Source organism: Mixophyes fleayi, chromosome 1 (genome assembly GCF_038048845.1).
Source record: "Mixophyes fleayi isolate aMixFle1 chromosome 1, aMixFle1.hap1, whole genome shotgun sequence".
NCBI lineage: Eukaryota > Metazoa > Chordata > Amphibia > Anura > Limnodynastidae > Mixophyes > Mixophyes fleayi.
The window spans coordinates 420,331,572-420,347,181 of NC_134402.1; the positions used below are offsets into that span (position 1 = coordinate 420,331,572).

Genomic DNA, 15,610 nt, shown 5'->3' on the forward strand with positions numbered 1-15,610 from the left:
TAGGACAAATGTTTAAAACCTGGGACTGTCCCTGGAAATTAGGGGCAGTTGGGAACTAAGTAATCAGTGTAATGGTACAATGCCTGTCTTTTAATCCTTTAAGCTTTCTACTGTTACATAATGCACCCATTTTTGTAGGAGTTGTTCATGTAAATGGCGTGGGTGTAGCACTTCCTCTCGCTTCTCTTATTCAGCACAGCTTCAACCCAAATATTGACACATGGCTTCTCTTCTCTGGAGTGTCTAAAACCACAAGCACCAAGGGGAGACTTGGGGGACCCCTTGCCCACCTGTATAACTATGACCACAACTACGAAAATCACTTTAGCTGGACACAAGAATGGTGTAGAAGCCACCCTGGCACGTGTATTCGAAGAGGATTGGGTAGCAAGTATTTTTCTGTCTTTTATTGCAAAAATATATTTTTGACATGAAATAATGACAGGCCAAAAAACAATTCCACATAAAAAAATAAAGGCAACAATTTCTTAAATATTAGAAAGCTAACAGTTTGCATCACAAGTTTGATAATTTCCCTTGCACTACTACCTTTACCTTACACTTGGTGCCTATGGATGAGGTACCTCGGACAGTCTTCTCTAGCTGACTTGATTGAACAACTGTCTGCAGCAGTACTTCCCTAAGCAGTTTAACGTTTTATACATGTTATGCAATAATTTCACAGCATTTTACAAATTTCGTATCACACTGTACCACACCCAAACCCTTTAAGCATGTAAATGCACAATAAAACTTTTAGCTCTCTTGCTGGTGTGTACTAGTGTCATGGGATCCATCACAGTAGTTGCATATGCCTAAACTAGACTGATAATCCTCACTACTTTACACAGATGCTTTTTGAATAGAGACCTCTTACATCGCTGGTGATTCAACTATCACACTTTCCTAGAAACAATAGCACAATTGTTGAACACTCACTCTATGCTGATAACTTTAAACAGTCATTCAACAGTCAGCAGGTAACAGGATAAGTCACTTGACTCTTGAATAAATGTAACTATAGATTTCCATAGCAAATAGCACAATTTTCTCTGTAATCTCAAGAGCTGCTCCTCTTGGGCTGAATTGTATGCACACAATATGGTGGGTAGTGAGCTCCATTCTCTGTTCAGCAGCTTTATTTCCCTGTAGTTCTACAGCTTCTGACAGCAGTAGCAATTTGTTAGCCCAGCAAACATCTATATCACTTGAAGGTCAAACTCAGTCTCTCAAACCTAACCACCCTCTCTCCCTAATCTCTATGGCCCTTGCAAAAGACATCTCAGTCCAGCACTTGCAAAAGGGTATAACATAATGCCATCTTTAGGACTCCCCACACTATCCCTATACTCTTCACTCTAAGTCTGGGTACACACTACACAAACTTTCTCCCGAGTGATATGGTTAATGATTTTACCAAGAACTGGAAAAAAAACGAAGTCCCGATCAGCACGCCAATTCGTGTACACACTAAACACATTTTACAAGATCTACCTTCATATCTGTGCTCTTCATCTGTCATAAGCATCGGCTGAAAAGATCGTGACTCTGCAGATCTATGGACACTGCTGGGCATGAGTGCATACACACTGCAGAATTTTAACAACATTTTTCCAACGTTGAAGGAGATTTTTAGTTCGGTTTATAAAACAAATCAAATGATACGATGTGCTTTGAAACGATAAGCGGTGAAGCATACACAGTATTGCGATATTAGGACGAGCGGCGTTTATCGAGCGTGATTGGCCTGATAATGGGCTGAAACACCTGTAGTGTGTACCTAGCCAAAGAGTCCACCAGCAAATAAGTAATCTAACCATCTAAACTTAACTGCAATTTCTCCACTTTAAAGTTCCTCATTTGAACTCTCCTTCAATGACTGCTGTCTTTCACTCTGTCCAAAATGGCAGCATCAGGCTTCCGTTTTTTTTCTTTGCAGTATCTCTCTCAGTGCTGTACTCTGTTTTCTCTCCTCTCACTATTTTGGTGTATTCCTCCCTCAGCATCACAAACTGACTTTGCCACCATTTTTACATGATTTCAAATAGTTTTCTTAGGTTTTTTATTTTTAGCACACCCCAAAGAGGTGCGAGATAAAACAGCATATTGGCCTGTTTAACGCGCCGCGTTAAAAACAATTAAATGGCTTTTAATGCTACGGGCTCTCACCCACCGTGTACTTTCAATAGATCTTCTACTGGAGCACTGGAGCACTAGAGAACCGTTTCATGAAAAAAACCGGAGCGTTAAAAATGGAATTGAACCGCGGGTAAAGTTAACTCGCTCGAAAATGTTAAAAATCAGAGTTACAATGAATTAATGCGGTGTTAAACAATATCTCTCGGTCAATTGAATTCCCTCCTAATGTTAACCTTTTTATTAATTTTTTTAGTTTTAATAACAAGTTTTATCTTTTTATTTTTTTTCTTGTGGCCACTGCAGATGTTTGTTTTGGCATTGTGACAAAATGTAGTATATCTAATGACTGGCTGTTATTTTCAGTTGAATCTATGTATAACACTGTGAATATTTTTATGTAACCTTTTAAAGTGTATTTTGTTAACTGACCCGAGTCTGACGTAGGCAAGTGTGAATGGTCTTGTGAAAGTAACCAGGCCCAGAGACAGATAAAATCTATGAGTACTTTGTGTATGCAGAGTTAGACATCCATAATTTACTTTGAAAGCCCTGTGTCATTTTGGGCATCCATCTAACTTAGGTGAAAATAAAATTCCTAAGGTGGGGGGTGAAGAGCCAACAAGAAATGGTTTAAAAATCCCTTGTATCAGTAGTACAGTGTTCACTGTACATTTCTTTGAGGGGGTCTTTCAAGACTGAAATGTGTCATTCTTCTCAATGTGTACTCCTCACATGCCAATTCCTGAACTTGTAAGTAGGGACTCTGGTTTTTATTTCCTATTTTATTTTCTGAAACTCATGTATGCAATTTATTGTATGTCTGTTTATTACCTTTTTTGTAAATTAAAGCCTTGGAAATATTTTTTCAGATTAAACATATTTTAATCTAGCGTATTCTTGGTGATTCTTTGTGAACTTCCGAAGCCCAGGGAGGCTCATGCTACATGTGTATTTTAGTGTGAAACATTAATAAGTGGTTCTGATGAATGTAAGGAGACTATAATAAATCCTTTGTGGTGGCAGAAAAGGTGTATTCATTACTAGGTGACTAAGGTGATGCCAGTCACGGCCAGCTGTCAAGATTGCTGTATCTCGGACAGGCTGATGTTTGAGACAGGCATATATAGTTATGTCATTCCTGGGTAGTATTTGTGAATGAATACATTTTTTCGCACACTGCATTATAATTTGCACAGTGCATGACCTAAATAGCGCACTAGATGTTTTCTCAGGTAAAATAATTGTAACTTGTAAGTTTCTAAAGATGTTGGAGATTTTATTGACATTTTGCTTTTTTTCCCCCCCTCTTTCAGGTGGCAACATGATTCGTCTTTACTGTCTCTGTGTCCTATCTATTGTCCTCATTGCTACAGGTATGTTAAGAGGGTCAAAGCAGATACTTTTATACTTTATAAGGGCAGAAACTTGCTTCACCAGGAAATGTATTAAAAATATACTACTCTTGGAACATATAGCAATATATAAATTGACTACTTTTTGGCGTAGAGTAAAACTGAAATACTTTCAATACAGAAGTGCGGGTAAATAAACGTTCGCGGTCAAATCTCCTTTCAATGGCCCCCATGTCGTATTGTGCTTTACTATATATATTGCCCTGTGAGCAAAAAAAATGGAGTGCATTAGATGTTTATGTACTATGCTCTCTACCGAACAGCAGGAGAGCTGAGGTACAGAGGGAACCAGACCTGAGTGAGCTCTCTACTGTTAATATCAGACTACACTATGCTCTCTACAACTGTATACAAGTTTCTGCTTATTACATAGTTCATAAGGCATAGTGTAATAAAGCAAGAAAATATCATAGGATCTGGTGACAGGACAGTTTTTAAGGATAAAATGAATTTCCATTTGTGCGTGGATTTTTAGTTGTATGTCATGCCTTGCGGAATATACCATCATGAGCATGGCAGTGCAAATTACTGGTACAAATGTTTAGCCAGTAAAAGATGAACTATGAGGTTCTGAATTGTAGACATTTATCAGATTATTATTAACATTTTTACAGGAGTCTTATACCACAGTTAATAGAATATGGTTTTTCGCTAAAATAAAAAAATTCAGATCTCGGGCCCGATTGGGGATATTTTTGCAAGAATAACATGTAGAAATCTGCAGTGATCAGACTGGTAGGGGTTTTACTGTTTTATAAAGTGGATATTAAATTCCTTTTAAAGGAAACCTATTAAAGTTAGCATGTGTTCTACAGAACACTGTCTGCCAATAAGTTCTGTTCAGTTTCAGTCCTGTATTGGTTGAGAGCAGGAAGTTTGCTCAACATAATTTGCAACTATTGCTGATTGCTCCAGAGGTCGAAAGAATCCTTAAAGACAGCAGTCGACTGTCCTCGATGGTGGGCCAATCTGCCCCGCGGTTGTCACATCCCCTGCACCTACGATAGTTACACCCATATATATATACTGGTTCAACTCCCAAAATAGATGCCTTTATTATTTGTAGGCGACGGGACCACTGTTAGCAGTATTTCTGTGTAAAGCCCTCCACCCGCACAGTGCACCACAGCGAACAAAAGTTCCAACTCCTTTTGGAACAAATTTGTTAAAGCCTGGTTGTAAGACCTATAACCACCCACAGGGGGCATTAGGTTACAAGATGTCCACTGCTAGAAGGGAAGCAGAGGAAACACTCTCCTGCTCACTAGTGGAACTATAGTGGGATAATATTTTTTGTTTTATTTTGATGTGTGTCTGGAATTATATTGTAATGTCAGATTACAAATAACTTTCTTGTATAATTCTAGGGTCAGATGGATCTTCACTCAATTTCTGTACTCGTATCATTCCCGAGTCGCCTTTCGTGGACCTTTACTCCAACTTCACAGCTTTCTGCATTCTAAACCAGACCTGTTTACAGGGTCTTAACCAGAACGTCTATAGCAATGAGTTATATTGGGAAGTTTACGCTCAAAGAATTCCAGAGACTCAGTATACAGTCGTAAATGAGACCGTGTCTAGTGTAACTTTTGAGCCTACCCTTGCTATGGGCAATTCACTTACATGTAACTTTAATCTACATGGACAGATTAAAACCACTCTTCATGGAATCTTTCTGAAATTGGGCCGTAAGTTTTTTGTTTTTTTTTGTTTTTTTTTTACATATATACTATTTCTGCTTTATATTTTTATCTGGCAAATATATTCTGGACTTAAATAGAAAATATATTGTATTTTTGTAAGTGAACTTTATTTTGACACTTTCTAGAATTTTTGAGTAAAGCAAATGAAAGTAGTTTCCAACCTGCTTATTAGATGTGTGCTTAAATGTGATTAGATTTTTTTGTGTCAGACCTCAAGCTTCTGTGATGTCACTGGTTCCAAGAGACTATTGTCTCATTCCACAAAAGGACAGCCCGCTTTCTGTGTAGATGTTCAGTACACTTTTAATATGAGCGCGAGTTGCTGTATTATATAATTTGCACACAACATAAAATGAAGTATTAGCCTTATGTTCAATAGAACACAGCCCTCTGTAGCCAGATTAACATGAAGAATATTGTAATGCTTGTTTGGAGTACAGCAAAAGATAAAGATAAAATGGCATTAAAATAAGTAATTTTCCATGATAAAGCCCCTCTATGTTGGTAATATATGTGCTAATTGTATTTTGCAGTGGCACCCGAAAAGCCTGACAATCTGTCCTGCATTTGTTATAATGGAGAGAGTCTGGCCTGCAGATGGAACCCAGGAAGAGCGACTTTCATAGAAACAAAATACACTCTAAAACAATCATGGTAAAGACAGTTTGGCTATAGATGCAATTGTTTTATCCCAGTACCTATTGTATGGGGCAAATGAGTAATGGTTGTGCATGACTTTATATTTTGTTATGGGACAATTTTCTGATACACCTGGGTCATGAATTTGCAATGTTATCAGTTAGTTATTTGCAAAATGTTCCTCAATTAAGCAAAGTGGCATTGTATAACGACAATGTTGTCCTAAACGTATAACCTGTTAAAGTGTACTTGCCAATTACACACAGAGGAGGCAGCCATTTAGTCCAGCAAAATTGTTGCCTTCAATGTGTATAAGTGGCCAAAGCACAAAGAAGCCCTTTGTGTATTCTCTTAGTTTGCTAGAACAAAGGATATTTAGAATTACATGTATTTTATGGGGAGCTTGTCTTGGGGCTTCATTCTCGCTGTTGTAAGCCAGTCAATATCTACCAATGTATAGTATTTCACATTTAATACAGATTTATTGTATGTAAAAGTGATGTGAACACGTAGGGCTTGATTTGGAATTGAGAGTAGAAATGCACCGTTTGCCTTTGCGCACAGATGCACCCGCACAATTGAGCTTCTACATCTGTATTTTAAGATATGTGCAACCTTAAATCTAGCATGTAGATGCTTCTGGAGCAAAGATGCGACAATTATCAACAACATCAAAAATTGTATCTAGTTTATGTAGGAAAATTTCCATCTCATAACGAATGAATTTCAGGATCCACGTAACTCGAAATAAGAGGCCGGCTTAACTTACATGTACACACCCTTATCGTACAGCACGTTAAAGCCTGTGATCCGCCTCTCTATGAGCAAGAGTTCACAAGGGCAGGACACTTCTTAACGTCGCACAAATGCACTTGCATGAAACTACACAGAGCCTGTTCTGAATTACTCTTCTGTTATGAAAAAAGTTAGTTTTTCTAGGTGATGACTACACCATTTTATTCAATGGGGACAACTGGTCACTTTAAGCTAGGGTAGAAAGTTTGGATAGGTAAAAACCTATATCATATGTACCCTCCTAGTGGATAATAAACTTATTCCAACTGTCCTGAACTTCAAGGTAATAAAAATGCTTTTCCAGGAAACAGTCCCTGGCTTTTAATATTGACCAATGAGTTAATACTACTTTTGATTCTTTTGGTCTTACAGATGTAGTTTTTAGTGTATATTCCTATATTATAAGCTGTTAAGGTGTATATTAATCATGGATATTTAAGATCTAGTAGAATTGTGTTCTGTCTTATATTCGGTTAGGGTGTAATAGAATTGCATTATAATTCTGTCTACTGTTCAGGCCATAGTGCTGTGTAGAATGTAGTAGAACTGCACTTATACCAGTAGGTTATAGTGTCTGATGTATAGAATTGCATTCTGATCATGTCTAGATAGGTAAGGTCCTATATCTGTATGGACTATAATAGAATTATGGTATGATCACATCCTCTACTAAATCTCACATGTACTATAAAGAACACCATTATGCGCTGTGCCTATGTCACAGTGCCCAGCCCTCATCGATAAAATTGAGAGCTGCCCAGGTAACAGTTGCCCTCCTGTCCCACTTTAGGAGCCCACTACAGATTTTACACTAATGATGTATCTTGTGAGGCAGTACAACATACATAACCATTCTTCAACAATGGCCACGGATTACGGGAGATGGAAGTGGTCCACACCTGAAGCCTCTAGGGTTTGTGCTGTTGGCAATACGCACTACAGTCACTAAAAATTTAGCTACTTTGTGCAGTGAACATGTCTCGGCTCCTATAGTTGATGATTACATTCTATTTACTATAACTATAATTATTCAAGTATTTTGCTGTTTCAATATTAGTTAGTTTTAATTGTTCGCTGAGGAGAATGTCAAATGAATACTCCTTTTTACTGTAATTAAAGGGACACAATCTTGCTCATACAAGCGCTTTGTAGAGGAAATTGATTTGAAGAATTCTTCAAGAGGCAGGAAATCCCATCTGAAGATACAGCAGGCATTGATCCTTCATATAATTTATGTGACTGGCTGTATAATACATGGGTCAGAACAAAAGGCTGGAAGATCATGCGTGTCCTATATCCCAGTGTGTTGCTCTGACCTCTGGTTAACATGTCAATAGCAGACACAGAACTCAATGATCCCTATGCCTGCAGCATGTTCAGAGAAGTTTTCTTGTGTTCCATACAGAATGTGGCACAAACACATTCTCTGTGCTCATCTGAATGAGACCTTAATGTACAAAGATACATTTGCCTATATAATACTTTTGCAGTCCAAGCTTAGTTTGGTATAGGGAGAGCTGCATTTAGGGTTTCCTTTGAGCTAAGCCTATTTTATGGCATATAGTTTTTCTCAGATCAAACTTTCAACCATGCTTATGCTTTCTGCGGCTTTCTTTATTAACCTTATGCACTTTTCTCCTTTGTCTTTAACCAATGTTTTTCATGCTTTCTGTACCTTGTCTAACCCTCTCGGCTGTCTCCCTTTTGTGTGTGCTTGTCTTCGCCGCTGTACTGTAGGAAGGCATTGGACAAGGCCAATAGCCCCGAGTTGATGCAAAACAACCTAATTTCCAAATATGAGTATTCCAAATCTGAGAGACCAAGGTAAGGTGGTCTCAGAATGTAAACCTATTTCTAAACCATCCCAGATTATTTTTTTTTTTTTTATTTTTTTTTTGTGCAGTTATTTATTCAATTCCATGAATATGAAGTTCGATTTCTAACCTTTTTTTGTATTGTGAACATATATGAACTTTCCATTTATTAAATTTTAGAGGTTTTCCTATTCTGTCTTATAAAGCTTCCCATTTGTGTGTTGCTTTTTGCAGAGATCGTTAAAATGCATATATTGTCCACAAACACAGTGAAAGGAGTCATTTTTGGGCTGAACCAATATTCTTGGGTGTGTTGCCTGTTAATTCACTAAGATCCAGTGTCTTGTGTCCCTTGAACAGGGCTCGCTGGGGGCAGCGGGGCATTTCTGGGCTGGTCTTCTAATGGGCTTCCTTGGGGTGGGTCACTGCAGTTTTTTTCTTTTCAAATATTCCTATTAGGTTGCAGAGCCTACTCTCGCCCCCCCCCCCCCCCCCCTCCCCAGCCAGCACCTGCTTTTGAATATTGATTACAAAGAACCTCAGTGTTGTCGCTGACAGGGGCAGGGGGGCATCTGTCACCAGGGCCAGTCCCATAGTGGGCCACCTTGGCCTGGGTGACTGGGCCACCTGTATTATTTTTTTTATTATTTTTTTTTAATGTTCCGAATAGGCTGCTGAGTGGAGTCTTAAATCACCCCGGGCTAAAATTTGCCAGCCCTCCCCTGGCCACTGGGTTCCTTGTGATTTGATAAACTGCATTCTTATGTGCAGCCCACAGAATAACTCCCTCTACATTGTGTAAGTGATGTCCGATGTCGTTGGTTGCCCAGTGCAAAATGCCTCGGTTGTGCACCAGTGCTCCTAGATGATTATCAATGTGCCTACTCTTACACTTGGGAGGTGCCTATGTAAACAAGTTCATCTAGGTGTGTGTAGAGACGGTAACATCTAAAGTGTCTCACTGTTGAATAGTGGTAACATTAAGTCTAACCTCCTACCACTTTAGAATCAGCCCTTTCATTAAATAAAACTTTTCCTTTTATCTCCTAAGGAACTGCCCTGTTTAGCCTCATTTACGACCTAAATTAATCTTGGGAGTCGAGAGCATTGGATCTGACTTTATTACATGTTTAATTTTTCTGTATATGAAGCTTTGTTTAATGTTGGGCAAAGTGAGCCTGGAAATGTTTCTCACCGAAAGTGCAACTGGAAGGGCCAAATTTTGTCCCATGAAATGTATAGAGAAAGATCCTATGACAACCAGATCTGAGCTGGCACAAAATCCTTTTACCGATTGGAAATAGTCATGCTCCCCCTTCACAGGCAAGGACCAACTACTGCTCCTTGCCTGTGAAATGATCTATTCTTTCGCAAATGCCGCCATCTTCCTCTGCAAAGTTGCATATGATTTTGCCAAAATGAAGGTGCATTTACTTGAATTGAGGTGTGCCCTGCAATGACCTACAATATTTGGCATATTAATTCCTGAGAAACAAGTGTCATCACTGAGGCATGCTTAATGATGAAAGCATTCCTGCATAATGAACACTGGAAAATATTACTTTATCTAGGTTTGCTGCTCATGACCCTGTGTACAGCACTAACTCCAAGCAAGTGTTTTGGGTGGTAGGTGGTGGTGGTAGCTTTTTGCTCTCTTAATGGAATCCCTGAAGCCAGTATAAATAAACCAATGTGTATATTTTTGTGTGCGTATATTAATTTCCTATGCAATAAAGCAAGCAACACCTTTTTTTTTTTTTTTTTTTCCCCTCTTCTTCTCTTTCCCTCTCATGTGCAGGAGATATAACATGCAACAGAAAGATTGTATACCTCCTGTAGAAGTGAACAATTCCTGCACATTATCCTATCCAGACTTCCAGCTCTACATTGACACCACTTTCTGGGTGGAAGCCAAAAATGGCCTTGGAAAAGCGCAATCAGACCAGATAACATTAGATATTATTGAGATAGGTAAATATTACTCCTTATTATACCCATTCTATTCTGCATAAACATGTGATTGATATAATCATGGATAACAAATGTTCCTTAGAACTGTACTGTGCTATTATAGACATATGTTTCACATACTCCATTGTAGGGTTTTAATTCAATGTTATGTAGTCCTGTAAGGAGGCCGACTGCTACACCCACAACAATTTAAATTGACTGACATATACAATTCGTTGTGTCATCCTTTTGCAAGGATGGAAGCAGGTCATTTGCAATCGATGCTGATTTGATCCATTTGAATCTAAACTAAAGCCAGGAAATTAGTGACAAGTTGTAGTAAGTTTCTCATACATTGCTTTTCTGCCATACCTGCAACTACATCCCAGTCTGAATCTGTGCGCAATTGCTTTTGTTTGGTCCTTAGTGAAGATTGCCTACGTTAGAACGCCCTTTCCCTCCCCTGTCACACCACTTCAGACATAAGGAGTTGTAAGCGCCAAAGAGTAGCCGGTCTTAAAAGCTGTAGTTACTTACATTCAATTTCCTACAATATGTAATTGTATTTCCATTAATAGTGTCTAAATTTCTCCTGGGCAGCGATCTTTCTTCAGATCTTCAGATGTTTTTTTGGGATTTTTTTCCCCATTAATGTTTTTTTAACAAAACCCATCTGATTCTAGTGGAATAGATCTATGTTGCTAGGGTAAAACCCTCCCTTGATGCAGAAGTGAACATTAGTGTGTTCTGGTCGAGTTACAATTGCCGGACTAGGTACAGTTAACAAAGCGAAGTTATCCCCTTAAAAACATACTTGGTGCTGGATCCAGTGATGGACAGTTTAATGGCCACTTTAATCTTATTCCATTCTTCAATTCGGTGAAATGACCACTGGTATTCCATGGCCTCATGTTGTCTCTGTTTATATATATATATATATATATATATATATATATATATATATATATATATATATATATATAGTTAACCCGTGCATGATACTCATGCATTCTAGTCAAATCAAGCTATTTAAGGTGTTAAAAAGGTTCTTGTCATGCATTTGGGCCATAGCCCAGGCCTCAACCTCCAACCACTCCCCACTGTCACCCCCGGCACCCACCAATCACTCCCAACTGTCACTTCTCCTTCAAGAAATATATATATATATTTTTTAAATCTTTATAAACACTTTTAACAATTAACAAATTAAAAACATCTTAGTATACCAAATTTCAGCCCTTTCTGAATTTTTTTTCCACACACTCTAAGACTTTAGTAGGTCAGTGTATAACTCCGCCCAGCAGGTGGCGCTGCAGCTTGGTTTTATTTTTTCCACACACAGACAGACTAACACACGCCACTAGACATTTATATTATAGATATATTTTTTAAGAATCTCAAATTAATATTTGGCTTGATATATCAAAATTCTTGTTTTAATGTGTGTTTTGTTTTAATCTTTTACAAACACATTAAATAAAGTTATGCCTCGTCCTCCTGAAATTGTGCGAGTGGTATCTGCTACAGAGCTACAAAAGGCTTTGAAAATTGAGTGGGTAAATCCAATGAGAAGCCCAGCGAAGATGAAATACAACCTCCGCTATCGGACCAAAGACAGCACAGAATGGGAAGAGGTAACCGTTTCCTTTGCTTTAATCTGTGCAATACAGACAGGGGCCCTTTATGTAATGACCTTGTTAGATAGCAGAAATGTCCTGTTTAGCATAGCAAATAATTTCCTTTGTTCGTGTAATGTGCACTAGACTGATCAGTGGTAATTTCTAGCTGATACCTCTCACAGCGCATGGTGTAATGGTATGAAAAGCAGATGTGCAGAAAACCAGTGCAACCAGTGAGTAATGAAAAGCTAATATCTGGTTGTTACAGGCTATAGCTCCAAAAACATACTGGTAGGTTAATTGGCTGCTAACAAATTTACCCGTGTGTGTGTGGCAATTTAGACTGTAAGCTCCAATGGGGCAGGGACTGATGTGAGTAAGTTCTCTGTACAGCGCTGCGGAATTAGTGGCGCTATATAAATAAGTGATGATGATAGCTCGTACACTACATTTATTATATTATTAAATAATCCTTCTTGTGCCATATGCTTTGTTATTGCAAAAGGACATTTTACCAGATGGATAAAATGCAGCAAAAATCTTTCCTCTCCCTAATTCATTTGCCAAATTTTATGCGTGGAGCCAGTGTCGGCAAGTATGTTTTAGGTGCCTGAATCTTGTATATTGTTTGTCCTATTTTTTTTTGGGCTATACTATTCTGGAGACTACAGGATACATCTGAATTGTAAAATAATAATACACAAAAAATCAGTTTGGGCTGTATACCCTGAAAAGCACACTGCCACGCACAACTATACATACAAACATACAGAACATACACACAAAGGCACACATTAACTCACCAGTAACTACATACATAGACGTAATCTGTGTCCTGCTTGCTCCCTCAGACTTGTGTGCCGATCAAGTGTCCTCCTGCACTAAATTTAAGCAGTGCTGCGGTCCTGCTCTCCCTGGCTTGTAATTGGTACATCTGTCTGTAAAACAGGAAAGCAGATCTATCAAGATGCAGGTGAAGCGGTCTGTAGTGGTCATCGAAGCAGCTATTTTAAATCTAGTTCACGTCTAAAACACAATAAAAGGGATTTTATTCACTTTAATGCTGGTCTTGGGTGCAACTAGTGGTATTGAGGGATGTTCGAGGCAGGTTTTAAAAGGTGAGCAGCTTATAAGAGAGGTTGTGCAGTTTGTGCACATTTCCTAAACTAAAAGTTGCCATAGAGGAAATGCAAGATCTAGAAAGCATTTTATTTATCATTAAGTTTTTTCCAGTTCTATAATGTTCTAATTTGTCATGTGCAGAAACTGCAAGATGGTTATTGACAAACCTGGATTTCTCTTTTCAGGCTCCACCAAATGATATCAACTCTCATAGAACTTCCTACACACTGCAAGATCTGCAGCCATACACAGATTATGCCATCTCTCTGCGCTGTAAGCAACAAAATGATAAAGGATTCTGGAGTCACTGGAGTAAGGAATTTACCGCCACCACTCCCGAATCTAGTAAGTCAAGTACTTACATTAATAATATTGCTGTGTCTTGGAATTGTGTTAACATAAAAGTAACCAAAGTTACCACGACCCTAAATTTTATTTTTTAACCATAAGGCTTCAGAAAAAGGAATAAAAATGTAAATTCTATTATCCACTTGGTTTCTAAAGTGCTAACCTATTATGAAGTGATGTACATTGAGGTGCGACACAAACAAATTGCATCCAATACATGAAACAGAAGGTAAAGATGGGTCTACCCGCATGAGCTTACAGTATGAGGTGTGGGGATCACATAATACATTAGGTAGTGGAATGACAATTGTCTTTGCTGCTGGGGAAAGTGTGTGGGGCTATTGTTAGGCAGAAGTCACTGGCGACTGGCGTTTCTGTGCAGCAGGCACCACCGGTGGTGTAGTACGGTGGGAACGAGGAGAGACACTAAATATATGAGCCAGTCACTGTACAAATCTTAAATCCATATGCTGGCTACACTAGCTATCCTTCATCATTTGTCATAACGGAGCATCCACCCTCTACAGGTTCAATCAACTCCTCAATTGGCAGAAATAAATAAATGAGTGGACCAAGGTGCGGAATAGTTTTATTTGAGTTCTTCCCCTTCATCTTCCACCACACGTACAACAATGTTATAGAAACCCACACGTTTATTTCCAAATTTTAGAATACAGGAATTTAAAGATGGGAATTTCTGTTTTGTACTGTTCCTACCAAACAATATTTATAATTAAAGTAAAAATTAGAAATCTTTTACTCAGTGAAAATAAAGAAATTATTTAGAGGAATTATCTGGTTTAACTTTGTTCCTTTATTTTCCAGCACCCTCCCAAAGTCCAGAATTTTGGAGAAAGATCAGCGACGAAGACACTGATGGGAACAGGGTTGTTAGTTTGATATGGAAGGTAAGCATTTCATTTACTTGTAGCCTAGCTATCACAGTCTATTTTGTTGGCCCTGCATGGGTTCAGCTAGGGGTTCGGACAGTCCTACTGCTGTAGTGTGAAGATCCCCTTCAGTGCTGGAGACACAATTTTTTTTGATGATTTCTTTTTCATTATTTTAACATGTATTCGTGGCAGTGGGCACTGGGGAGGGTTCAGTTCCCAGTGCAGATTGGACAAGTAGATGTTAGAGTTGTGCCTGAATAAGATCCTGAGCACTAAGAGAAGTGCTCATAATCTTTGTCCTGTGTCCTATGGCTTAGAGAGTGGTCTATAGCCTTTGACATTGAGCTCTCTGAGGATATATGGGCCTGATAAAAGCCTTCAGTGATCTTTCTTGGATAATTTTGACAATAGAAGTCAGTAGCCCCTTTGAACCCTACACCCACATTTAGCAACTTTTCATTAATTAGCATAAAATTAAAGGTATTTGTTTCCATATATTGCACCACATCTAGAAGATATCTACCTTCAGTCGGGCTGGGATTGACTCCAGTTGAGATATTGCCAATCGTACAGTGGTCATTAACAATTTAAAGGCTCCCTGTAGCTACGTAGGGGCCCTTCATACTCATTTCTTTTTTCTGTTTGACAAATAATAGGCTCTACATTGATACAATAGCTGGAGAACAGTGGAATTAAGGGGACACCACTTATTGGCTACTGTATACCTTTAAGTTGTAATCCTTTAAGACTCATTGGGTCTTTTCATCAGGCATGTTATCCTGTACGATTTCCAAATTCAACAAAAGACGTGATAGTGTTATTCAGCCTTGTCTACAACACATCACAATATTATCAGGTTTAACATAATGTGTAAGTGGGTTGTATTACCTGAAACGTATATTCCTTTATATTGTATTAGTTGATTCTAAGTAAAACAAAACTTTATTTCTTACCAGGATTTACAATCATACGCTAATGGTAAAATATTGAATTACAATGTTACCATCAAGAAAGCTGCTAAAACAATTGGCTCGTTCATTGTAACTGGCACAAGCTACAATATAACAGTCTCAAAAGAGCTTCATGAAGTCACGATTACCTCATCTAACAGTTATGGTACCTCTCCTGCAGCCACTTTGATTATTCCATCAGCTACCAATATTGGTATGTATAATG

At 38.4% G+C, this 15,610-nt stretch overlaps 1 protein-coding gene across 3 annotated transcripts in view; it reads left to right on the forward strand.

Moving 5' to 3' along the window:
- IL6ST (interleukin 6 cytokine family signal transducer) overlaps nt 1–15,610 on the forward strand; it is a 49,729-nt gene that overhangs the window by 22,545 nt on the left and 11,574 nt on the right. For all 3 annotated transcript variants that reach the window (XM_075183414.1, XM_075183423.1, XM_075183434.1), the window contains 8 exons: nt 3,453–3,512; nt 4,919–5,239; nt 5,788–5,908; nt 10,301–10,473; nt 11,935–12,086; nt 13,379–13,538; nt 14,367–14,449; nt 15,391–15,598. In XM_075183414.1, coding sequence (XP_075039515.1) covers nt 3,453–3,512; nt 4,919–5,239; nt 5,788–5,908; nt 10,301–10,473; nt 11,935–12,086; nt 13,379–13,538; nt 14,367–14,449; nt 15,391–15,598 — 1,278 coding nt within the window. The remainder of the gene's footprint in view (nt 1–3,452; nt 3,513–4,918; nt 5,240–5,787; nt 5,909–10,300; nt 10,474–11,934; nt 12,087–13,378; nt 13,539–14,366; nt 14,450–15,390; nt 15,599–15,610) is intronic.